This window comes from Quercus suber, unplaced genomic scaffold (assembly GCF_002906115.3).
Source record: "Quercus suber isolate HL8 unplaced genomic scaffold, Cork oak 2.0 scaffold_331, whole genome shotgun sequence".
In the NCBI taxonomy this organism is placed as follows: Eukaryota; Viridiplantae; Streptophyta; class Magnoliopsida; order Fagales; family Fagaceae; genus Quercus; species Quercus suber.
Window position 1 is genome coordinate 301274 of NW_027069784.1, and position 27460 is coordinate 328733.

Consider the following 27460-nt stretch of genomic DNA (forward strand, 5'->3'; position numbering starts at 1 on the left):
AGCACGGAATATAGCATCCATTAGACCACTTCCATCATCATTCTTTGCCTTCACGTGCATCACAACATCTACACCAACAGCATCCTTAGCAGACTTCTTCACAACTTCAAGAAGAGAGACCTTCTTTTGGCTACACAAAAAATGGATTTGTTTTTTCATAAAAACCATTATAGTCTCTGGGAACTCATAACCCAGCAACCAGATGTTCAATGCCGAGGACTTGAGGTACCGCAGATCATCTGAAGGTGGAGGCGTGGCAATAGCAAGGACATCAGAAGTGCCCCACATATCATCCTTGTTGTCATTCCAATGTGAGTATAGAGACTTCAATCGTGTAGTGAATTTATCCAAATCAATTGAATAAGAATTTGCTGCTGCACTAGCCTTCCCATTAGAAGGTTGCCCACTTCCATTCCGTTGATCAGCCATTAGCAAAGTATAGGGCCGATAACTTTGCTGCACAACGTAATGGCAAATTATTCAACACACTAAAACCAACTAACTGAAAAACCCTAAAATTAGATGAAACTGAAGCAGAAAACTTACATATCTCGATAGTCACAAAGCTCTTTGATCTTAGAAGGACAAGCTCAAGATAATGATGCCAATTATGGTTAAACTTGTGTACTACTGGTATTCTGACCAATCTTCAGAACATAAATTAAAGCTAGGGTTAGACTTCAAAATAATAATAATAAAAATTTAAATTAAAAGCCTAAATTAAGGTTTCACCAACTTCAAAAAGCTTCAAAAACCCACTAAGATGATAGAAATCGAAGCATAAGACTTCACTTACTTGAACTTCACAAGGACTCTCAAACACTCTTCAGATCAAGTGCTTGTTCTTCAAAGCTGATTCGAGTTGAAGTTCATGCTCTGGGTCTGCCAAACACACAAAATAACAAAGCTAGGGTTAGGATTTCGAACACAACAAAACAGACCCATAAAAACCCACAAAACAGAATCCCAGAAAAACCACCAAATTAGGGTTCCAGCAACTTCGAAACCCTCCAGAAACCCCTAAAACCAACAAAATCGAACCCAAAAACACTCACATTCCCCAAACCTTCACAAAGCAGCTTCAACAAATCCCAGAAGCCAAGCTCGACCCAAACTTCACACTCCAGCTCAACCAATCAATCTTCAACGCACAAAACACAAAAAAACAAAGTTAGGGTTAGGGTTAGGGTTCGGGTTCCAAACAAACAAATTCACACCGAAATTAGGGTTTAGCGTAACAGAAACCGCCAAAAAACCCAAAGAAACCAAACACATATAACCAAAATCAAAACCCCTCCATTTTTAAAAACCCTAATTAGGGTTTCCACCGCAACTTCAATAAACCAAAAAAAAAAAAAAAAAAAACCCTAGAAGAAACCAAAAACAACAAAAATAAAATCAAACAAAACCCAAAAAAAAAGAGCAGAATTAGAAATACTCACATTTTGATTAACTCGAAGACCTTCTTCAAATCTCTTCGTGTTCAGAAATATCAGAACCTTATCGTTAAAGTTGAAACCCTAGGGCTAATAAGCTATATAAACAATAACAAAAGAGAAACAATGATAATAGTGATTTTGAATCTTACAATAATGGTTATTTAGGATTAGGGATAAGCTTTTGGCTTTAAACAAAAGGGCCGAAATATCGACGAAATGGAATATCAGAGAGAGAGAGAGAGAGAATTGGAGTGAGAGAGAGATTTTGGTGAGAGAGAGAGACTTCGAAGAGAGAAAATTTCAGAGAGAGAGAGTGAGAAGAGAGAAATGCAAAATTTGGGGGGGTTTGGGGGGTATTTATATGAGAGAGCTAAGACCGTTGTTTGAGTGCCCCTGGATTTTTGGTGTGACGGAAAAGGACAGTGGTGTTTGGAGGAATTACGGTGGGGTTGGGGGGTGGCTTTTGGGTTTGGGGAAGGGGTAGTTTGGGGATTTTGTGTGTGTAGTGGCTGATAAGGGCAATTTTGGTTGCGTACGGTGTCGTTTTAGATGTTGACGACGTCGTTTCGTTGACGGTGGCGGGAAATGGTTTTTTGTTAAGATGGGCGGGAAATAATTGTAAAGGACGTGGTGGTAAAATTTTATTTTTGGCTTTTTGACGGAAAAGGACACTGGAATTGGTGGAAATTACGGGCTTGTGAGGTTGGTTTGGGTTGTGTTTTTGGGTTTTGTGTAGGGGTGGTTTTGGGATTTGGAGTGATTGTGGGTTGCAGACGGTGTCGTTTTTGTGATTGTGTTTTTTTAGATGAATAAGCTTGACGACGTCGTTTACGGGGGCAGTGGCGGGAAATTGGTTCATTTTTTTGTGATTTTGTACACTACATGGCGGGAAAATCAGGTTAGGGTAGTTAACTGTTAAGTTTTAAATGACTATATTTAAATTATCACCTAAATGTTTGGAAGCTATAAGTTTAAAATATAATTTTTAAAAAAGGATAATTATTATTATATAATATATACAAATATATATATATATATATACATATTTGTACATAGTTTGTGAATGATTCACAATGGTCAAAAGACTTACATAATTCCATTTTACGGGATTATAATTGTATAAGCTCTTAACAATTTAGTTGCACCTGTGCCCACAGTAGAGGTTTCTTATTTCAAACAAGTGCATTTGATTAAAATATATGTGAATCATTCTCATTGAAACATAAATCAACTTTCTACAATTGAAACCATCAAAACCTTTTGGCAGCTCAACGTTTTAACTTAACTCATTTATGCAATTGGGTAGTTTCCCTTTTGCTTCATGCCCAATTCTAAAGAGAGAAATATGCCTATAGGATCAACATATTAAAGTTTTTTGAAGCTATTATATTTTTTTTTTTTTGGGGAAGAAACTAATTCACATTTCCCTCAAAACAACCAGAGCCCTAAGAGAACAAAAATAAGAACATTGAAACTGAAACTAACCTGCAGTTTTCCATTTCTCCTAATTTTTCTTGCCAACCAATCAGAGGATAAGTAAAATATTATTAGATAAATCATAAGAATTGAGGAATCAAACTCAAGGCTTTATCCATCTTGGATCTAAAATTTGTAAAATCACATAAATGTTTCAATCCAAAACTAAAATTCAATTGTTCCCTAGATAATTTTTTTGACATTATACCAGGGCACTAAATAAAGTGTGTCTATGAAGTATGATAAAAACATCCATATATTTTTCTTACTTTTCTCTCCCAATAAAAATCTACACACTTGAATGACCCACAGACAAACATTCGAAATCACAAAGCTATCCCATCCCAAGTGCTAATTGAAGTTTCTTATAAGCACTTTCTAACCATAAGATGAATAAGTGCTTTTCACATTAAAAACATGGTTTCCTATTTCCCCTCAGATGAAAGAGAAACAAAACAAGAATAATAAACTTACAAAACAGGATACAAAGCCACTAAGCGTTAAAATGAAAGGTAATTAAATATATATCATTTGGACCAGGCCGAGAAATGTTTTTTTCATTTAACTTAAAAACTCAGATTAGTCAAAATTGGAGAGCTACAAAAAACATTTGCCCAAATTATGAGAGCTTAAGGGAATGAACTGCAATTCCATTCTGAGCAGATTTGATACATCCCCACCTTCCCAAACGAGGTTCCTGTTGCAGAGATTTATCATGTTAAAATGTGAACAGTAGGCACCAAGTGAAGCATAACATAAGAGAATTTTATGAATGGAAGAAACTGACTTGCACTTTAACAGTACCGTGGTTTTTTGCCTTATTAAATGTCAAAAATTAAATCCAGAAATTTATTTCCATACTTTTTCCACATTCTTTGTGCATTTCCGATGGAAAATGGTTAGAAAGGAAAAGCTTGGAGAAGCCTTATCAGCCCCACAAGAGAGGTAAGGACCTCCAAGGCTCCAAAGTACTAGTGACTAGTGAGACTAGGATTCTTTCAGCCAGAAGTTCAGATTCACGATTACCTCATGAATTTTGAGCTTGTATCTTCTTGTACATACGTTAGAACATTAATTTCTTTTATCCCACTTGATATCCTTCTCTCCTTTCAGCAATGATTTAAAATGCATCCTTGGTTCAGTTGTCTAAAATTTTTTTTTTTAATGATGAGATCCTCACCAAGGCAATACACTTTGGAGCCACCCTTGGGAAGTAAACCACGGATAATACACAACCCACCCATCAAAACTGTCTATCAGGTAATCCAGGGGAACTCCTAATGGTTGAAGGCCAGTTGCTATCAATATATTCAACCTCCAATGGATTCATTTAGGTTTTTGAAAACTATGCTTTAATCGAATTTCATCAACCAAAATTATAGATTGATGAAACTGCCCTTATATTTTTCGATAGAATGAGGATTATACTTTAGTTTGAAAGGTGCAGGGAAACAAAGTGTGTGTGGGGAATTTCTAGGATTTGATATTATTTTTTGATAAGTGACTAAATATAAGGATTTTAGAAATTTCAAATTAAAGATCAGCTTATCTTAAATCATGGCAAATCAAGTTCTCATACCATATTCAAAGAGGGTTATGTCATAGATGGCAGATATGGGACAAAAAATTACCTGCCCAACTCCAGCAACCAGAAACTGTCCAGATTTTGCAAAAGCTAAGGAATTCACAAATCCAACCTGTGTTACAGAAATGATTCAAGTAAGCAAAAAACAAGTTTTTTTTGGTGGCTCCCTAAACCAAATCAGACAACCAATTAGATTGTGAGCCCAACATCAAAAGGTTTCATTAATAAACCAAAGAAAGAGATAAGAAATAAAGTAATAAATAAAAGTGTCCGCAGGGAGAGGGGGGGGGGGGCGGATGATGTTGATATAACCAAATTAAGGGCTGCACACTGGCTTAGATCAATGCACACAATAGGTTTTCCCCTCTTCAGTAAAGAAGGCACGGGAATCAACACATTGTTAACTCCCAATGTCCACCCTGGAAATTAATCGTTGACACAAATACTTGCCAAATGGAAATTGTGAAATCCTGCCATCCACCATCCACTTATATTGCTGACAGTTTAACACAGTATATCGATTACCTATTATCTAGTAAGATAAATAATGAAAAATGATGTGTTTATGTTCAAATGAGTGAACAGTTACCTATCTTTAAATGTGATGGAGGATGCTGGCAACAGTCTCTAAACACAGTAGGCAGAACAAGGATAACTCCAATGCCAAAGAATTGATTCGGCACATTCTGGATGATACCAAGCCTCTTTGGACCTTATATAGGCTTATTTAGTTAATTACAAGTCTCATTTTCAATTATAAATATTTAGGATTTAGGGGCAGTTTATAAAATTTCAAGAATCCAGGACGCATGTAGTTGTAGTCAGGCCAATGGGTTTTGCTATTGGGTAAGTTATGTCATTGGGTACTTATTGTGATCATTTTGTTGCTTAAAACCTAGTTTACTAACACTTCACTAAATTTAGAGTCTTTGTCTTAGAAATCCTATGTGTGAAACCCATATGTACTCTGTTCCCTTTTTAATTTCCAGTTCACTTTTCAACGCCATAAAATCAATGTTATGGGCAACAAAAACCACTCATAATATAAGATCACTGTTCTCCAGCACCATTCACAGCCCCTATGACAGCAACCAAGAAGTCGTTTCCTTGAAACCTTACTCCCATTAAAACAGCCTTCACAAAGTATGTTTACCTGCTGTCTAGAAATCCTGCAAACATAAGTCCTGTTCAAGCAACCTAAATCGCGTCAACACTCAAATCATTTCAAGCTTAGAGTAATCTTCCCAACTTGTGAACTTCATACCACAAATTGTGGGAGCAATATGGGTTTAGCTCAGGATCAGCTCCTTTTACTAGATCAAGCTCGCTTGTGCTTGGATAACAAAACAGTAACACATCATGACCAATTAATCTTCTGCAATGCAATGAATTGTGAGCAGTGCATACTTGAAGAATGAGTGTTTGGAACTGATTTCACTTTAAACTTTCTGTCAATTTCATAAAGAATGTTTTTTTTTAAATTCTTTCTATAGTTGATTCATCATCTTGATGTCCTTCATCCTTGCACTAAAAACCGCATGAACTGTCTTTGAGTTGCATGGTTTGACTTTCTACGAACTTGTCTTGGCAAGTTTGGTGTTAAGAAACACTGGGTGGGTGAAATGTAAGTGAAGTGGCTTATTCAAGGTATCCAGGCCTCCTAAGAGAGGGAGAATTGGGAGAGTTATTGAGAGAGAATTGAGACTAGAAACTGACCTATATTCTACTTAATGGGGTGAAAAGAGGCAGAAGCCTATTCATACAAGTGTTGGCCAGATGCTAAGGCCAAGAATAGCCTAACCAACTCTCTATCTGTCTGCCAGTTGGCCTACAGCCTGCCTAACAGCTTATTTAATGAAGCACATGCTCTAAAAATTACACGCATGAGCAAGAAAGAATCGGTTACAACAAGCCCTAGTCTCCATGCATATGCACACAAGCTTGTCTCACACTGATGCACATGTGCACATATAGCCCTGCCAACAACCTTAATGTCCACAACAAGCAGTCACAAGGTAACATGCACTAACACAAGGCAGCATGCAAATGCAGGATTCCTAACATTCAGCTTGCCCAATACAATCTTTCCTCTCTCAATTTAAATGGAAGCATCCAGGGCATCCAAAGAGACTGCTAGATAAAGCTGAGTAGAACTTAATGTAATAAATATTCAATTCTTTTAACCACATCATGCTCAAATGATATCTTAATTATATAATCCACAAAAAGGCTGCATTTTGTATCTCTATAGTTCTACTCTAGACAAAATTTCTACCAATCATTAAAACCTAAACACACCAATTTTGGCCTGCATATCATAAGTCCATTGAGCAATATACCAGTGCATAAAAAGTTGATAGTACTAGTAACTGAAACAAATCTTAACATTAATAACATCCAGAAATACCCCAAAGCATAATCCATATTAAAAAAAAAAAAAAAAAGTAAAAAATATATATTAAAAAAGGTATTTATGAATTATTCTAAATTCATACAGGATTTTTTTTTTATATAGATAAAAAAATTCACACTATTATTATCAAATTTTATTTCTTAAAAATAAGAATATTTCACATTTGAACTTCTTTTGAAAAAATAAGAATATATACCCCAAAACATAATCCATAGTAATTGCTATATTCACACTGTTGGTATTAAAATAAAAAAAAACAATGTTGGTAAATTCTGATTGCAAAAACATTTAAGAATTATTTTTAATATTGCTTTGGCTTACCAATGGAAGGTCAAACAAGGGTCGAACGTCCTTGGTCTCACTTTCAATATCCCATAATCGAACAGAACCATTACCGGCTCCTGATGCAGCAAGATCACTGTTTCTACATACAGTGACGGAACTAACCCAGGAATATGCTGATTGACAATGATAGCTTTCATTATGGTTACCATTTTCTGCAGTATGGAAGTCATTAGCATGTCATTAGAATACAGGTGAAACGGGAAAGCACAAGGAAAGATTAATAAAGTATTTTAGAATATACTTATCCAAAAAATACAATATATTAGAATTCTGTTTTCCACCAATTATTTTTAAAGATTGAGGGATTTCAGTTTAAACAACACAAAGTATAACACCTGGTGTCCTCTCCAGGGGTAAAATAATTTTATACCCACTTGTAAATGACAGAAGGCATGGAATAAGAAAATCGATGAGATCTTTTCTCACTGACTACAAAATCTTTACTTCCTCCAAAAATAGAGTAATCCTAGAAATTTAAAGATTGATAGGACCATTCAATACTTAAACATTACATATAATTTCCATGATAGATAGTATGAAAACAGAATTTTGCAATTTTACCTATATGTCCATTAGGGATTATTTCACTGTTCTTTTGATCGAGATTCTTGTTTTCAGCCAATAAAGGATGAGCATTCTTTACAATGTGTGCAGGCTTCTTTCGCAACATGGTCCAAAGCTCAATACTTCCATCATCAGAGCCAGATAAGAATTCATCATTACTAACAAAACAACAACACTCCAGAGAAGATGCAGGGGCACGAAATACTAAACGTGACTCCTCAGGGACCTATTTCACAAAGCATAGAAGGTGATGTCAAGACCAAATATAACAAGAAGAAAGACAAATCCAATTGATACAGAAAAAAAGCACCACAAAAACTCAAATATACTACTGAAAGAAAACAATAATCTATAAAAATATGTGGACCATAGTTCTCCCTTTAAAACCACATATCTGCAGTAGCAACTGGACTCATAGTTTCAAGCATCAGTGCAATGCCACTGAGCTATGAGGCTCTTGGCATTTCCTTTGGGTATGTTTACTCTAAGTTTATTAAATGTACTCTTGGAAAGATCTAATTTAAGTACAGTATAAACCGTGTCCTTTCCTTTGCCATCACCCTTCATGTCAACTTCTGCTATTATGCAAAGTTGACATTATCTATGTAATTTTATTTCAACTAAGTAAATTTTTTTGCAAGGAATCACTGAAAGATGATTTACCTTAAACAACTGCATGCTTCGATCTCGTCCAACAGTCAACACCCGTTCTTTCCGTAAACAATCGATAGATAATACTTCACTTTGGTGGCCAAATAATGTATTCATGTAGGCTCTGTCTTCTGCATTCCATATCTTGACTGTTCGATCAAATGAACCAGAGAAAAGTTCTGAAGTCCCTTGCCTAAAGGTTAAACATGATACAGATCCTCTGTGACCTGGAAAGGCCTGTTAAACACGCCACAGACAATTAAGAATAGTATATAAGATCCATAAACTTCAGGTTTTAAATGTTGCCCTAACAGTGTCAGGAAATAAAAAATTTATATTAGATACATAAATTTTGAAGTTCAACTTGCAAACATAGATAGGCCATAAGGAGAATACTCTCAAAACTCAGCAGTCCGTCCCCTGTTCAGGATGTCTGCCATTTGAGAAATTGTTCAAAGATCTTGTCAATATTAATAGACAGATCATAATTATGAATCTAAGCATTTCAGTGTGCAAAATATCTGGGCATATTCAAGCCATGAGGCTTGTAGCTCAATTGTCACCAAGTCGGGACTGGACCAGCTTGGCTGATTTGACCAGGGGAGTGCAAGTCTCAGGCACGCGGGTACAGTACTTTTTTTTACATCTTTTTTGCACAAAATAACCCAGATTAAGTGAACTTTGGTACCATACAAAACATTTATTTAACACCCAGGACGTAGTTTAAGTGGACTCCAGAATGTAGAATAACCCCTTTAATTCTAAGACCCTGTTTATTCAGCAGAGGCTCTCTATTGTCTGTCACTAAATGTCGAATGTTTTGATAGGTCACTGACATTCCACAGTTAAACCCAATTATAGTAATTGTTTAAACAAAAACCACAATAAGTTTTGAATCATCAGACATTTTTTTCAAAAAAAAAAAGTAATAAACTAGGTTTACCTGAATATGGCCTCGTGTACGGGTATCCCACAAATGAACATGGCGATCTAATCCTCCAGTAGCCAAATACCGACCATCAGAGCTAACAGCTAGTGCTAAAACATTTCTACTATGCTTCTTAGCTGAACCTTGTGGATCCTTGGCTCCATGGGACCTTATTACATCGTCACTAGGCCATTGGTATTTTTCGCGTTTCCCACTTTCTACATCCCAATGCAAAATGTTGCCATCCTTGGAAGCTGAAAAGCCCCTCGAGTCATCCTCTGATAATGCCACAGCAGTTACAGATTGTCTGTGCTTCAATAACACTTTGAACCCACCACTAGCTTTCGGCTTTTGTACCCTGAATTGCATTGTAGATCATACATACATGTTCTACATATTCTCATAAATAAACAATATTAACTCAAAATCAATCATATTGTTCAGAATACGAGTATTAAGGCCGCCATTTTCTAATCGAATTAGCACCCAATTCAGAACCAAATGCTATAAATTTTATTAAACAAAAACCGCTTAAACCAATAGACACTAATGAAAAAGCAATACAATACCTAGAGGCCATAGCTCGGCGAACACGGCCACTCTCTTCCAGCTGCTCCTGCTGCAAAATTTTCGCGACAAGCGAGTCCCTGAGGCCTTCCTTCTCGCCTACCCTATCGATCCCTTCATCGCTGTCGTCCTCATCGTCTTCGTCCTCTTCTTCCTTAGCAATTCTACGATACTTATCCAACTGTGCCATAGCCACGCGCTGCCTCACCTCGTCGGCGGTCTCAACATCGCCGCCGTCATCTTCCCCATCGGAACCGCCGCGGAATCCATAGCCCCTCTCATCGTCCGACTCGCCGCTGTCTATCACGTCGGCATCGTCCACAATCTTCCGCCGCTTCTTCGATTCCGCCATGAAAAACGAATCCTCCGAAAATTTCTCGTCCTTTCTTGCCCCTCCTCTTCCTCTACCTCCTCTTCCTCTTCCTCCTCCTCCTCCTCTTGGAGCCGCAGACACTTTCTTCTTCATTTTGATACAGATTGAGCTGCCTAAAATGCTTTTGGTAGCTGAGAAAATGCCCGAGAAAGTGAAGGAAAAATTTTTCTCGTTAGGGTTTTAGTAAAAAGCTCTTTGTTAGATTGCTTTTTTTTTTTTTTTGGTTTCCGGCGGACCTTAGGTTTCAGAGGTTTAGAATTTGAAGAATTATACAGACAAACTGTGTCGTTACTTGTTAGGCGTGGGTGCTGCAAATTTTTGGTTCTTATGGCTTTGGGTTAAGACTGGATTGACTTAAAAGCCGTTTGGGGTGCATCAAACCCATCAACCCTACAAAACCAATCCAATCTCACGTCTGCGTTGTTTTCATGGAGTGATTGTTTATAATTTATTTTGAGTGATACTTGGTTAGTTTGGATTGACAGTGTTTTCAATTCATCCAACTTAACACAACTCACAATGTATATAAATTTATTTTATTATCCTAATTTTAATTTAAATATAATATTGAAATTTTGTGTTTTGAAATTTTGGAATTTAATTTAAGTAATAATAGAATGCAATAATTTATTGAAAAAAGTGTTATTTTTTTTTTTTTTTAGAATCAATTGGTAAAAGTCTAATTTTCCACAAAGCATAAAATATGTATGCATAACTAATTGACTAAACTGACCCATGGGGATTGGGTTGAATTGGGTTCTACCAATTTGATGAGTTGAGTTAGGTTGGATTGAAAAAACCATTTAACTTGATTCAACTAGACTCATGCACACCCCTATTAACTAAGTTTAGAGCTTTTTTTGGAATGTAACTATCACATTGTCGTGAACAATTTGAGCTTGGCATGAGAAAAAACTTACATATATAAAAATTAAGAAATTAGTCAAATGTGAGCCCAAGTTTACACTCAACTTCTAAATGAGCATATGTTCATGAATAAGCTTGAAAGTATGAGACTCAATGTAAATAAATAAATATAAATATATATATATATATATATATTAGTATTATGCCCAATATTGGATAGTGTAATTTTGCAAATTAGTTAATAAGACATCAAATTATTATTTTTAATCATATCATATATAATATATTAAAGCTAAAGCACAATCAAAATTGAAAATTAAATCCACATTAACTTTTAATTGTAATATAGTTTTATACCAATTGTACATTTTAATTTTCTTAATTTTAGTGTCAAGTAACTTATTCATAATTCTTTCAGCAAAAATCAAAATGACTACCTTAATCCTTACTCACCTGCATAAACCCACTTACCCGCACCGCACGCCCCACACGTAGCGAAGGACCGAACTGGACTGTCACCCACTGGTTTCACTTTTCAGGACCTCACTCAAAGAGTATAGTTCTTTCAAGTAGCCAAGGACCGAACTGGACTGGACTGACACACACGCACCCATGTAGTAGTGCGGAGTGCCTTGATATCTTATTGCGCAAAGTGCCAGCTTAACAAGATGTGAGAGAAATGGTTGCTTGGATAATACATCTACATGATTCCTTGGCTTTACCAATCAAAAGGACATAAGAAGTTTTATTGTCTTACATTTAGTCTTATGTTGTGTACTTGTGTTGTAACTTGTACATCGTAAGGGCAAAATTTAGAGAAATACAATATTTACAACATTTTCACAATACTTTCTCATCATATTTTAAATGGTAAATTGTTACTGGTAGTTACGAATAGGCAAAAGAATAATTTAAGTTGTGAATTTAAATTAGAACCAATAATAACTTACTATTTATGATTTATTGTGAAAATGTTATGAACGTAAAATTTCTCCAAAATTTAATTGCAGCTTTTTTTAGGCAAACAACGTTAATAACCCAAATTAAATTCAAATGTATGATTGTATTGGCCAATAAAATATAGTATGTCTTATCTTTTTTAAAGACAATTAAATTCAATATTTAAAAATAATAATTAAATTCAATATAATTATATGTTTGTTTGAATTTAATTGAGTATTTTTTTTTTTTTTTTTTGGAGAAACAAACACACACACACACACAAGGGAGAGGGAAAGGGGTTCTAACACAAAGGCACACCACAATTGAGTAGCTTAATGTAAGAAAGTATGCGATAATTTTTTTTTTTTTTTTTTTAAATGGTAAAAGTGCTAACAACAGCATTTTGTCAGTCGCCAATTCAGCAATTCCCATCTATGCTACTTGAATTATCAAAACTTTTACCTGAATGGCGTAAAGGACCTTATCAACACCAAAGTTGAGGATGGTTGATGTGAGGGCAAATCGCTTTTTAGTTGTTTTGATTTAAAATTGAGATTAGGATTGGAAAGAGATTTATAGTTCATCTAATGCTCACTAGCATTTCTAATTGAAAGATAGAATTCAAATCTTCCATCCCGAATTATCGAATTATAAATAAAAAATTGAGATTATAATTCACTTCTGCATTCTGGCCAAATCTTTAATTTCGGCTAGTATTAACCGAAACGCTCGAAACGGGCTGAAATTTCATCCGAGGTGGAATAAGGGGTAGGGATGGCAATAGGGTGGGGCGGGGCCGAAAGATGGGGTCTTCATCCCCCCCCCTCCCCGACATGGTTTTGTGTTGCCCCATCCCTACCCTGCCCCCCCCGCATGACAAGGAAAACTTTCTCACCCCATCCCGTCCCTTGGAGCCTCACGAAGCCCCGCCCCATCCTACCCCGTAAAACTCTACTTTTTATTAATTTGCCCTACAACTTGTACAATTTTTTTAATGAAACCTATTTCATTAATAAATATATACTTGAAATTACAACTAAATGTATCTCATCAAATCAAATCAATTTTTAGAAATAATTGAATAATATATCCAAGTGTTTAACAAGACAATCATAAAATAAAAAAATAAAAAACTTATAGTATAACACATAACAAAATAAAGGCAGAGAACCACATTGGGTAGAATAAAATAAATTAATATTAATATGTTTGTTTAAATAGTAGAGTTTTAGGGTATGAAAAATTTACAATTATAACTCTTAGCAATGCGGGACGGGGCGGGGACGAGGAGGGGCGGGGCGGGACGAGTCTAAAAAGTCGAATCCCATCCCCACCCCACCCCATAGTGCGGGGCTAAAATCTTGCCCCATCCCTACCCCACCACCTTTACGGGGTAGGAAAAACTCACGCGAGGCGAAGCGGGGAGGGGTAGGTTAAGCGGGGCGGGGAAAAATTGACATCCCTAATAAGGGGGTTATCATTTCGGTTTGCATGCCAGTAAGAGATTTTCCAACTGGAACGAAATAGAATCCATAAAAATGCTTCAAAGGACATGCCATTACCTCTATTTATTAAGAGGATTCAGAAAGTTAGTTGTTACTACCGCACAACCTTGGTGCGTTGTTCACACATATATACATTATGGGGGGTAAGGGCAGAGTTCAAGTCTCCAGAAAGGAGCTTCACACATATATGCACTTAAATTATGCTATAGTAGAATTTCTATCTTGTATCAACAATTAAAAAAAAAAAGTTAATTATTGCATTTTTTACTTCCAAAAATACCTTTAATTTAATTAATATATTCTTATTCCTTAAAAAGGGAAATAATGTTAAAATGGTAAATCAACTAAAATTAAAAATAAAAATAAATTCTCCCACTACATGTAATGAGTATATTTTTTAGAAAATTTTCAAACTCACATATTTACGAATAATTAAATATGAAATTGATGTGATATTCTCTACCAAAACTAAGATAATAATGTAATTTTAAGCGGTCAACACTTCTACAGTTCAAACTTTCAAAGGTCCAAATAGCATCGTCTAGAGTCCTCAGTTGACTGCAGATATTCCATTGACTTTCCCATTTGTACTAAACTTGATTGGAATAGACTTAGGTGAGTGAACAGAAAAGTCATGGTCTAGGTCAACCTAAGGGGATGTTACGGGGCTTTTAAAGATCTGCATCCAGAACAAGAAGAAGAAGAACGTGCAGAATGTAGCTTATGTGTGAAAATTTTGCCAATGTATTGGTCTTGATGTTATTATTGGATTCCTGTCCATGCCTGTGTCCACGATTGTATCCACTCAATAAGATAAAAATTTCTCATAATGTATTGCCCATTATTGCAGCAGATTAATAATGATGTCGAGTAGTATATAAGTTATATATAAGCTTCCCGTAGTTAAGCTGCACCACCAGTGGCGATTTTAGGATTTTTTTTTTCAGGATGATTATTAGAAAACTTAAATTATACAATATTTAATAAAAAAAAGATAATTATATCTCATTATCAATATCATAAGCTTATTTCTTTCAAAATTTTAGTTAAATAAAATTTTCTTGGATTTTTCTTTTTGTTTGTAAAGGCCCAATATATTGTTAAAAATTCCAAAATTTGACTACAGACTTAGCTGTAGCCTAAAACTACAACTTTCACTAAACAAATTAACATGACTGCATATTTTGAAAATCTAACCGTTGAATTGTATGTTTTTTATGTTCTTAAAACACAGGTCAAGTTTCATGTCAATCGAATGTTATTTACTATTTAATCTATAAACTTATTTTTTGCTTATAATTTTAGACTACAAAAACTTGAAAATTAAACATTTTTTTTGAGAAAACGAAAAATTAAACATTTGATTGATGACATAAGTTATTTATCTTTAATCTTCTTGAAGTTTTGCAAGTATGAAGAATATAAGAAGAAAAAAAATGTGATCTAATTGTGGAACTGTTAAAATTCATATCTAATAAAAAAAAATTGACTGGAGTTATAGCCTTAATTTACAACCAAGTTTGTTACTAAACTTTGTCTAAAGTTTAATTATATTGGACCTAAAAATTTTTGCGGTGGTCATACATTTTTTTTAAGGTTAAAAAATCATAAAATTTTTAAATTTTATATATAAATGGCTTCTTTTTTTTTTTTTTTTTCAGGCTAGGGTGGTTTTGTGACCACCCTGACTCTAACTTGGAGCCACCAATGTGCACCACACACGCACAAGTTTGATTCCATATTTATTCGTTGACTTTTGAAGTAATCCCCACAATCTTGGAGTTACTCAAGGTCTAAGGATAGGTTTGGTAAACTATAACAGTAATTATATAGGAATAACATTACAAAAAAATCTACTTATAGCAGCATTTTTTTTAATGGCAACACAATATAATAGGTATTACAAGGAATACAAGACGCTGTAATATAATGCTTATTACTATTCATTTATTTGGTGACAACACAATATTAGAACCTTGAAGACAATAGAATGAAAACATTGTTTAAATCAAACTTAAGATATATTTTAGGAAATATCTTACTCATATTGTAGGGTCAGTTTTTGCAGCCCAAGCCCAAGGAAGTATGGATTCGGAGCTCACTGAGCCCAAAACAATAAATTTTGTAGAGAGTGGGCGAAAGAGCTAGGCTAATAACGAAAATAACAGTATTAAACGACGACACCAATGGGAAGATTTAGATTAATATGTCCTCGGATTGATATGAATGCCATGTCCGAAGAGGTGCTTTTCATTGATAATCTAAGATTACAATTCTTGGAGCTACAGTAATCAAATGTATTCTTTTCTCTCCTCTTTTTCCTTTTTTTCTTCCCCCCTCTTCCTTAAGGGGCATCCCTCTCTTATATAGTACCCCCTTCCTCCATCCTTACCGTCCACTTGTTCATCATCCAGACGCCCACTTGAGTGCATGTCCCATCATACTTTCTTTAGCTTTGTGTGAATGGCGGTAACTGAGAATGCACTGTTCAGAGGTCCCCTCCACATAAATGCGGCCAGGAAGGTAGGTGCAGTGCATTTAATGCGGTGGTTGAGGTCTGTCTCCTAGATATTTCCCTGTTCTTGTTATCTTCATGTGTGTCCGAGGTTTACTTCCCTCCTTATACTTGTCAGATGGAGTACTTGAACTTGTCGTATCTGTCAGGCAAAGATCCTTCGGATCCGAGGGCATTGGACTCCTCGGACAAATAAATAACTCCTCGGATATTGCCCGCGCTCCTCTCCAGACATGTTCCCTTTACATGGGCCTCTGATTAAATATTTTCATCTCCTCGGACTAACAGTGTTCCTTAAATGGGGCCTTGGGCCCAAGTTAGGTTGGGCTTTTCGTCCCCCACAATAGCCCCTCAAAATTGTAGTTTTTCCCTCGCTCCGAGGAGAAAAAGTAAGATTTTGACTTGCCCCGGAGCAAAAGCTTGTAAACAGGCAAATTCGAGCTGGCACGTGCGTAGGCATATGAACTGACGCTCTTTTAATGCCGCTGCTGCTTCCACATTCCCAAGGCGTTGCATTAACTGCGCCAGGTGGCGCTTTGTCCTTCGTACGCAACGATGGTTGATTGATCCAACGGCCGTGGTTTTTTTTTTCTTCAAGATTTGGGCGGGAGTGCCCCTGACTCTTCGTTTGACTCTGTATAAAACCTCAGAGGGAGTTATTTTTCTTCACTCTACGAACCTTCAGACGCTCCAGCGAGAACAAGCGCGTGACTCCGTCCAAATCTCTCAATCGCCGGTTTCAGTCTTCCTCAGAATCTTCACGAATCCCTCCACGAGCTTGCAATCCCTTTTCCGGCCTCATCCTCGTAAGTAATCGTCCACCGAATCCTCTAGTTTCCTCTTCGGCCATACATTTAGTTAAGTACCATGGGGAAGCTTCAGTACTTGGTGGATAGCCCTGAGCAGATGGAGGCGTTCAGGGCTACGTATCGCATACCCCCAAACGTGGGTGTGAGATATTGCCCCCCGGAAAAGATACTAACAGACCGAAAGACGGGGGAAGTCGTTATCCCTCTTATCGCATTCATAGAGGGGGGAATGACAATCCCCATGGGTCCCATCACCACTAACTACCTTCGGAACCATAGGCTCACTCCCTGGCAATGCGCGCCCAATATGTTTAGGATCTTAGGGGCGATTGAGGACCTCAACCTTCACTTAGGATTGGGACTAACCTGGCGCGACGTAGTACATATGTACGAGTGCCACAGCCAGCAAGATGCGGGGTATTACTTAAAATCCCGATTGGACGTTGTCAGACTCATCTCCTGCCTCCCAAAATCCAATAAAGGGATGAAGGACGACTACGTGATCGTCTCGGGCGCATGGCATGACGGCCATCATTGCCCAACCAAGCTTGGAGAGCCAGGTGAGGCATGCTAGATTTAGGCACACTAACCATAGGTTTAGGGACCTTGTCTTTTAGTGGTTTTTGGTTCTTATGTCGCCATTTGTGAGACTCTAACATGATTTCGCTGCAATGTAACAGATAAAAATTTCGTTGCTCCTCGGCTCAGCCTTACGAACTTCGCCGCACTCAATTTTCTATTGAGATCGGAGATATTCGTGAGTGAGGACGGACAGCTCCGATCGGCTCCACTCATTCTGGGATACACAGGAAAACCGAAGAGTTTTCAACCAGTCGGCAACGCGATTGTTCAGGGAGATCACCGTCTCAACCGCATCGACGTATCTTGGAAGGGTTTTTTGGCACCGTACGACCTTCCGCCCGTACCACACCCACGCCCTCAGCACATACCTCCTCTCGTCCAACCCCTTCAGCAAGTTCCCCTCGGACAAGAGGTTGAGGGTGAAATAGTTGGATCCTCTGGTTCATCTCTTGAAGAGCAGATAGACCAGTTCCACTTCGAGGGGGACGCTCCAGGAGAACAAGTGGTAGAGGTCTCGGACGCCGAGGAAGAGATTGACAGGCATTCAAGTGTTCAGCCTGTTATTATTGCCGGCCCTGAAGACTCATCGGACGAAGACATGGACCTAAAGAATTTGATGAAGAAGAGGGTCCAAAAGACCGAGCACAAGGACGTTGGGACATCAAAAGTGGTGTCGTCTCTGCCCCCAGTGCCTACCCAGGTCTCCGATCCGGGTTCGAAGCCCATCCCAAACCCTCAGAAGAAGAGGCCATACGAGCCTGAGGAAAGGGAGGGAGTTGTGCCCACCAAAACTAATAAACAGCAAAAAGTGATACGAGACCATCGGGGTAAGAGGGCCTCCTCCACCGAGAGCCGAGAGGACTTGGGAGGGGTTGAAGTTCGCCGAGGAGGGGGAACTCGTATTTGGTCACCGAGGTTAGAGCTGGATGGCGCTCCTTTTGCTTGGGACACTTCCCTCCGCAACTATGATGGGGGAAGGGCAGGGTACGTAGCTGAGGCTCTGCAGCAGCCACTCCTCCTCCCTCACGACATGGACTCCTATAAGCGCTTCAACCAGAAGGAGCTTTTCCTGTCCCTTAAGAGGGACGTGGCCATGGTGAATATTTATTTTCAATTCAGATTTTATTTGCAGTTGGCTTTAATTCACTTCTTCATTTGATGTTGAACATGCTGTCATGCAGATTACTCAGCAAATATACGTAGCCGAGGAATGGAACAAGAAGTCCGTCCTTGAAGCTCAAGCAGCAGCGCAGTCTCAATCTGAAGCCGAAAAGTCTCTGGGTCAGCTGAAGGATGACTATGCTAAAATGTCAGAGCAGCTAAAAGATATGACCAGTCAAAGGAACAGCTTCAAGGCCGGCCTGAAGAATGCCGAGGCCCAAGCCGAGGAGCAGCGCAAAAAGTTGCATATGACAGAGATCAACCTGGAGACCGAAAGGGAGATGGTGAAGGGCCTCAGAGATGAACTCAAAAAAGCCAAAGAGCGCGCCCTATCGGCCGAACAGAAGGCTCAACTGGCCAAGGAGTCAATTGAAGCTGAAAAGAGAGCAGCATATCAGTTGGGGGTGGAGGAGACCGGGCAGCAGCTTACCGAACAGTTTGCCTTGGTTAGTCGTGATTACTGCGACATAACCTGGCAAAAGGCGTTGGACGCGGCTGGGGTTCCCTCGGATTCCCCCCTGAGGCTACCAGGGAGCATATACTATGACCCCGAAATCCGAGAGCTCCCAGGTCCTGACCCTCCTACCCCACAGCTTCCGGAGATCTCAGAGCAAAACTTGGCCAACCAAGCTCCTCCCTCTACCCTTGGTGCCACCAAAGAAACTGGTCAGCCGGGTGATAAGGATAAACCCACTGATCAGGAGAAGGACAAGGGCAAAGAGTTGGAGGGACAGAAGACTTCAGATGAGCCCATGGGTCAAGCCCCAGATGCTGCTGCTCGGAAGGGCCAGGCTGCTGATAACGTGATCCCCTCGGCCAAAGAATAGATATATAGGGTTTTATTTTGCACTTGCACTTTTTGCTTTTGTTTAAGAAATTGTAGTTCTTCCTTTCTTGTTTTGCTGATTAAGTATATATTTTTCCTTGAATGGAATGGCCCCTATTTGTCTTTGATGTCTTTGATACATGCTTTATACTTACTATTGCCGTACATACAATCATCATTGCAATTGTGACATAATAATGTAAATAACTTGACTGATACATCATACTGGTGGTGTAGTAATAAAAATTAAAATTGAAAAGGATAGGCCGAATAAGAGTTATTGATGAGAATGATTAGAATAAGTGCATACGCGAGTTTCGCATGTCCTTCCAAGTAAAACATAAGTTATTACCCCTCGGTTTCGAATTAAAATAACGGAGGAGACATTTATAAATTAGAATCAATTTAAAGCAATCAGGAATTTTAGCACTAAACCCCAGTGACAACAGCTGCGCGGGGGTATTGACTAACTTGTCGATTGGTTCAAGGATTATGGGGTTGACTGTATTCGAGTGCTAACTAACCCTAATCATCTGGTCCGAGGACTACAGGCATGATTGGATTTAAGTTTAAACACTAGAACTGTAACCGAGTGTTAACTAACCCTAATCATCTGGTCCGAGGACTACAGGCATGATTGGATTTAAGTTTAAACACTATAGAACTGTAACCGGGTGTTAACTAACCCTAATCATCTGGTCCGAGGACTACAGGCATGATTGGATTTAAGTTTAAACACTAGAACTGTAACCGAGTGTTAACTAACCCTAATCATCTGGTCCGAGGACTACAGGCATGATTGGATTTAAGTTTAAACACTATAGAACAGTAACCGGGTGTTAACTAACCCTAATCATCTGGTCCGAGGACTACAGGCATGATTGGATTTAAATTTAAACACTAGAACTGTAACCGAGTGTTAACTAACCCTAATCATCTGGTCCGAGGACTACAGGCATGATTGGATTTAAGTTTAAACACTATAGAGACTTTAGGCAGTGAATTGGCACATCGGTTGAAAAATAAACTTGATTAATAAAAGTACCTCTTGAGGTTATTTACATTCCACGGACGTGGTATTACATGACCATCCAGGTCTTCCAAGAAATATGCCCCAATGCCTGCTCCTGAAGTGATGCGATATGGTCCTTCCCAATTGGGTCCCAGTTTTCCCCAAGCTGGATTTTTTGCGGTGCCCACAACTTTCCTCAGCACTAGATCACCAGGCTCCAGAGGCCTCAGCTTTACGTTAGCATCATAGCCTTGCCTGAGTTTCTGTTGGTAATGTGCTAGCTGAACCATTGCATTCTCCCTCCTTTCCTCAATCAGGTCCAAGCTCTTCTGTAGTTGCTCACTGTTGTCGGCTGGACTGAACGAGCTACTTTTCAACGTCGGAAACCCGGATTCTAGAGGAATGATAGCCTCAGCCCCGTAGGTCATTGAGAAGGGGGTCTCGCCCGTAGACCTACGGGGCGTAGTTCTGTAAGCCCACAGCACATGTGGCAATTCTTCCACCCATTTGCCTTTTGCATCATCCAGCCTTTTCTTTAAGCCGTTCAATATGACCTTGTTGACAGCTTCCGCTTGCCCATTACCCTGAGGGTAGGCAGGAGTAGAATATCTGTTTACAATTCCCAGCTCGTTGCAATAATTCCTGAATGCCTTGCTATCAAACTGTAGGCCATTGTCCGAGATGAGAGTGTGAGGAATTCCAAACCGAGTGACAATATTCTTCCATACGAACTTTTGCACGTCCACGTCTCTGATATTGGCGAGTGGTTCGGCTTCAACCCATTTGGTAAAATAGTCTGTGCCGACCAGAAGGTACTTCTTGTTTCCTGCAGCTTTGGGAAAAGGTCCCACGATATCTAAGCCCCACTGAGCGAAAGGCCATGGGCTAGATAGCGGATTAAGAATTCCCCATGGCTGGTGAATGTTTGGAGCGAAGCGCTGGCACTGATCACACTTTTTGACATAATCGTGGGCTTCCTTTTGCATGTATGGCCACCAATAACCTTGGGTGAGGGCTCGGTGAGCCAGGGATCTACCTCCGGTATGGCTCCCACAAATTCCTTCGTGCAGCTTTTCTAATAATAATTCGGACGCTTCAGGATGCACGCATAACAAGTATGGTCCCGAATAGGAACGTTTGTACAGCTTGTGGTCCTCGGACAGCCAAAACTGGGTTGCCTTCCTTCGAACTTTGTCAGCTTCTCCCTTCTCTTCTGGCAACGTATCTTCCTCGAGGAATTTGATTAAAGGATCCATCCAGCAGGGCCCGGCCCTGACCTGGTAAACCTGGATTGCCTCTGTTTTCGCCTCTGTAGGCCTGTGCAAGTCCTCGACGAGGATAATTCTCGGCAGGCCACGGTCTGAGGAGGTAGCAAGCGTGGCCAAGGAGTCAGCATGCGAGTTACCACTTCTGGGGATGTGCCGCAAACTGAAAGAGTCGAACTCTGATTGCAGATGTTTGACACGGCTCAAGTACCCTTGCATTCTTTCGTCCTTCGCCTCAAATTCGCCTTGTACTTGACCTACGACCAACCTTGAGTCTGAGAACAACTCCACGGACTTTCCCCCCATTCTTAGGACCATTGCCATTCCCATCAGTAGGGCTTCATACTCTGCCTCATTGTTCGTTGCCGAGAAGTCCAGCCTTAGCGATTTCTCGATAATGATATTCTCGGAGGACATCAGTACCAACCCCACTCCAGAACCTCGTTGGTTTGCCGCGCCGTCTACATACACTTCCCAATGGGGGGGATTCTGTTGTGAGATCATGCCAACTGATTTTCCATCCATGCCTGGCGTGGGCTTTACTTCTTCTAATTGGGGCTCCGTGAACTCTGCCACCAAATCCGCGAGGACTTGACCCTTGACCGACGTGCGGGGCATATACCTTATATCGAACGACCCTAAGATTGTGCCCCATTTGGCAATCCGACCAGTATAATCAGCGCTTCGGAGTATAGCTTTGAGTGGGAGTTGAGTAAGCACAATGACCGTGTGGGCCTGGAAGTAGTGAGGTAGTTTCCGTGTGCCGAGTACTACCGCTAGGATAGCCTTCTCCAGAGGTAGGTAACGAATCTCGGCCTCATGCAGTGACTTGCTCACGTAATAAACTGGTCTTTGTATGCCACAGTCTGATCGTATTAACACCAGGCTCACCGCACAAGGAGCCACGGCAATGTAGGCGAAAAGTACCTCATCTGGCTTAGGACTGGACATGATTGGTGGCCGAGCTAGATAATCCTTGAGCTGCTGAAATGCCAAGGCGCAATCTTCTGTCCATTCGAACCCCTTCCACTTGTGGAGCAGAGAAAAGAAAGGCCGACACCTGTTTGCCGATCTAGGGATGAACCGATTGAGGGCAGCTGTCATTCCGGTTAGTTTCTGAACTTCCTTGGGATTCTGAGGAGCTTGTAGGTCATTGATGGCCCTTATCTGGTCGGGGTTAACCTCAATCCCCCTGTGAGTCACCATGTAACCCAAAAACTTGCCGGGCCCTACTCCAAATGAACATTTCGAAGCATTCAGTCGCAGCTTGTACTTTCTTAGGACCTCGAAGGTACTTTCAAGGTCCTTAACATGCTCGGCGACGACCTTGCTCTTCACCACCATGTCATCTATGTAAACCTCGATATTCTTGCCCAGCTGTGGCTCGAACATCCTCGTCATCATCCTCTGGTAGGTAGCACCGGCGTTCTTCAAGCCGAATGGCATCACTCTATAGTGATAGTTACCAATAGGAGTGACAAAAGCAGTTTTCTTCTGGTCATCCGTGGCCAATGGTATCTGGTGGTAGCCTTGGAAAGCGTCTAGGAAACTCATCCGAGGGTGGCGGACAGTGGCATCTACCAGCTGATCAATTTTCGGCATAGGGAAAGGATCTTTGGGGCAAGCCTTGTTTAAATCGGTGAAGTCTACGCACACTCGCCATTTCCCGCTCTTCTTCTTTACCACGACGGTATTTGCTAGCCACTCAGGATAAAAAACTTCTTTGATAGCTCCCGCCTGTTTGAGTTTCGCTACCTCCTCTCTCACTGCGTCCGCATGTTCCTTGGACGGGCGCCGAATAGGCTGTTTCTTGGGGGTGACCAGGGGATTCACCTTCAAATGGTGACATATAAACTCCGGATCTACCCTGGGGCTTCATAAGCGCTCCAGGCGAACACATCGAGATTTCGCTTGAGGAACTCTATTAGCTCTTCCCTCTCTTAAGGAGGCAGCTGAGATCCAACTTGGAAGAACCTATCGGGATCATCTCCGATAACCACTTTCGTCAGATCCTCACATCGATTGCCTTCATCTGAATCTTCGACGGGCTGTTCCCGAGACTGTAGCTGCTATAAACCCCCTTCGGACATGGCCGAAATCTCGGATTGGGTCTCATGTTGAATGGCAGCAACCAGGCACTGTCGAGCGGCGGGCTGATCCCCTCGGATCTCATGGATCTGCCCTTCGGATGGGTATTTGACCTTCTGGTGCAATGTAGAGGGGACAGCCCCAAGCGCATGAATCCAAGGTCTGCCTACAAGCGCCGTGTAGGGCGAATATACATCCACAACTATAAAATCTAGCTCCACCACCTCGGAGCCGGCCTGCATGGGTAGACGTATCCGGCCTTTCGGGATGACAAGCCTTCCTTCAAAGCTTATGAGAGGGGAATTGTATGGCGTCAGGTTCTGGGGTCTCAGGCCTAGCCCCTTGTAGAGGTCTGGGTACATTATCTCCACGGCACTGCCTTGGTCCACCATCACCCTCTTCACATCATACCCAGCTATTCTGAGGGTGATGACTAATGCATCGTCGTGGGGCTGAATGGTGCCCACCATGTCTTCGTCCGAGAACCCTATCTGCAGCGGGGCCCCAGACTTAACTCTCTTCAGACCTTGGCTTGACTCCCCTGCTGATGGTCGGCCTACCGACATAACTTTCAATGGCCAGGATCCTGTCCTCCCCGACGCAGCGAAGACAACATTTATAGTCCCAAGCGGCGGCTTCGAGGGGTCATCTCTTCGTGGTCCTGAGCCTGTCTGGCCCTCTCGGCCGCTGGAGGGGTGCAAGAGGTGTTTCAGTCTACCATCGCGAACCAGTTGGTCCAAGTGATCCCACAAGCTCCTACAGGCCTCCGTGGTGTGCCCATGGTCTTGATGGTATTGGCAGTAGAGATTATGGTTGCGCCTCTCGGGGTTTCCTACCATCTTGTTCGGCCATCTGAAGAATGATTCGTTCTTGATCTTTTCCAAGACCTGGTGCACTGGGTCTTTGAACACGGCGTTGACCGCTTGAGGATTCATCGATCCTGATTGCCCAACAAAATCCCTCCGCGGTTTACTATGGTTATAACGGTCCGACCTGAAATCCCTCCTCTCCTGAGGGATAACCTTGTCCTTTCCCTGGCCCTGCCACTGGTCTTCTTCAACTCTCTTATACTTTTCTATGCGGTCCATCAATTGACGCACGTTGGTGACCGGTTTGCTCGATAAGGATGTCCTCAAACCGTGGTCAATAGGGAGGCCGAGCTTGAAAGTGCTGAGGGCCATTGCATCGTTGTTGCCCTCCATGTCGTTGAACATCTCCCAGTATCTGTCTGAATACGCCTTCAAGGATTTGCCTTCCTGCATGGACAAGGATAACAGTGAAGAGAAAGGCCTGGACACTCTTCGGCATGTGACAAAACGGGAGCCGAATGCCTGAGTGAGTTCTTTGAAGGAGTTGATGGAGCCTGCCCTCAAGCCGTCAAACCACCTCATGGCAGTAGGCCCAAGACTGGAAGGGAAAACCTTGCACATCAGAGCTTCATCTCTGGAGTAGACCGCCATCCTCTGGTTAAAATGACTCACGTGCTCCACGGGGTCAGTTTTACCATTGTAGATGGTGAACGTTGGTTGGTTGAAGCGCCGAGGAAGTTTGGCCTCCTCAATCCTGCGCGTGAAGGGTGACCTAGATATCTGATTCAGAGCCCTGTTCATGGCATCATTCTCCACTTCCTCACGTGATGGGCTTCTTCGTTGTCTCTGGCGATGGGACTCCTCTTCATAGGTGTAGGACTCGCTGGTTGGTGTCCTAGATTTATGCTGGTAAGAGACATCCTGCTCGTCATCAAGATCCTCCTCAGAATATGAGGAAGCCCGTTTCCTTTTTGCATGGTGCAACTGTCTTTTCAGTTTTTCCACTTCTAGCTGTAAGTCACGATTCTTCTCTGCATGGGACATGTGACTTTCGCCCTGTGACTGGCTCTGGCTAAGGCGCACAGTGTGTACGCTGCCCTCACGATTTTGTCTCCTTTCTAAGTTTACGAAAGGGTCCACTTGTTGGGATGCCCTAGATTCTGCTTGTTGTTCACCTTGTCTTGCCATCATCAACTGTCGTTTTCACCCTCGCACAAGCTCTTCCCACAGACGGCACCAATTGTAGGGTCAATTTTTGCAGCCCAAGCCCACGAAGATATGGATTTCGAGCCCACTGAACCCAAAACAATAAATTTGTAGAGAGTGGGTGAAAGAGCTAGGCTAGAGCTGAATAAACAGAAATAACAGCAATGTTTTAGGAAGGAATTGTGTTAAAGCGTGCTCGGACGCATATATTCTCACGTCCGAAGAGGTGTTTCTATATCACAAGCCTGATTTACAATTCTTAGAAACTACAGTCATCAAAAATTCTCTCCATTTTCCCCCCCCCCATTATCAGGGGCATCCCTCTCTTATATAGTACCCCCTTCCTCTATCTTCACCGTCCACTTGTTCATCATCCAGACGCCCACTTGAGTGCATGTTCCATCACACTCTCTTTAGCTTTGTGTGAGTGGCGGTAACTGAGAATGCACTGTTCAGAGGTCCTCTCCACATAAATGCGGCCAGGAAGGTAGGTGCAGTGCATTTAATGCGGTGGTTGAGGCTTGTCTCCTAGATATTTCCCTGTTCTTGTTATCTTCATGTGTGTCCGAGGCTCACTTCCCTCCTTATACTTGTCGGATGGATCACTTGAACTTCTCATGTCTGTCGGGCAAAGATTCTTCGGATCCGAGGGCATGGACTCCTCGGACAAATAAACATCTCCTCGTATATTGCCCGCGCTCCTCCCCAGACATGCTCCTTTTACATGGGCCTCTGATTAAATGTTTTCATCTCCTCGGACTAACAGTGTTCCTTAAATGGGGCCTTGGGCCCAAGCTAGGTTGGGCTTTTCGTCCCCCACAATATTAATCCCAAATTATAATTTATGCAAATTATTAACTTTTATAAAAAAAATAATAAATAGAAGAGTCTCTGAGCACGCGTGTGAGCACATACTCAGAGGTTGGTCTCCATATTAAGAGGATTCAAAAAGTTAGTTATTGTCTTTTTTTTTTTTTTAATTTAAAAAATACTCATAATTCAATTAACTTATCCTTATTATTAAAACATAAAAATTAGGTTAAAATCGTAAACTGATAATTTTTTTAAAAAAAAGAATCTACCCATGTTTATAAAACTACCCCATGTTCTATAAAACTTCCTACTACCCCATGTACACAACCAAAACTACACCCATGTTCCTATAAAAAAAAACTACCCCCTGTTCTTAATAAAAAATAAAAATAAAAACATACCCCAACTTCTTATTAAAAAAAAAAAAAAAACCTAAAAAAAAAAGTCTCATAATCTCATTGCGCTTTAGCGTGTGTGATGATATAAAGTATTTTTATTAAGGTTCTTAAAAGACCAATCCAGCCTGACCCGAGTGGTTGCAAACAGTTTTGATTGAGAGGGAGTTGACAATGAATTCGACAATGTTAGAAAAAATGGGATGGGTTGGGTTTTTGAGTTGATCAAATGGGCTTGGCCGAAGTGGGCGAGCTAGAGTTCTACTTGTGTGGCTTCTTGTAAGGGTCTCTAATGTATTGACATGACAAGACAACACATTTATT

At 40.5% G+C, this 27460-nt stretch overlaps 2 protein-coding genes and 1 long non-coding RNA gene across 3 annotated transcripts; all 3 read right to left on the reverse strand.

Annotated features, from left to right (window-relative positions):
• Positions 1-6: 6 nt before the first annotated feature.
• On the reverse strand, positions 7-1768 carry LOC136061583 (uncharacterized). The gene is made up of 5 exons (XR_010623408.1): positions 1443-1768; positions 1056-1141; positions 797-882; positions 547-647; positions 7-456 (listed from the first exon to the last, which is right to left on the reverse strand). It is a non-coding gene; the product is annotated as an uncharacterized LOC136061583 (long non-coding RNA).
• Positions 1769-3409: 1641 nt separating this feature from the next.
• Positions 3410-10569, reverse strand: LOC112007060 (U3 snoRNP-associated protein-like EMB2271). Its single transcript, XM_065759550.1, has 7 exons — positions 9971-10569; positions 9417-9759; positions 8486-8710; positions 7820-8048; positions 7235-7410; positions 4547-4612; positions 3410-3612 (listed from the first exon to the last, which is right to left on the reverse strand). The coding sequence occupies exons 1-7, from the start codon at positions 10432-10434 to the stop codon at positions 3535-3537; spliced, it is 1581 nt and encodes a 526-aa protein (XP_065615622.1). The 5' UTR covers positions 10435-10569; the 3' UTR covers positions 3410-3534.
• Positions 10570-20580: 10011 nt separating this feature from the next.
• LOC136061580 (uncharacterized) lies at positions 20581-25910 on the reverse strand. The gene is given in 3 exon segments (XM_065759534.1): positions 20581-23690; positions 23693-23891; positions 23958-25910. Coding segments are annotated over 3 exon segments (5262 nt in total).
• Between the last annotated feature and the right edge of the window lie 1550 nt (positions 25911-27460).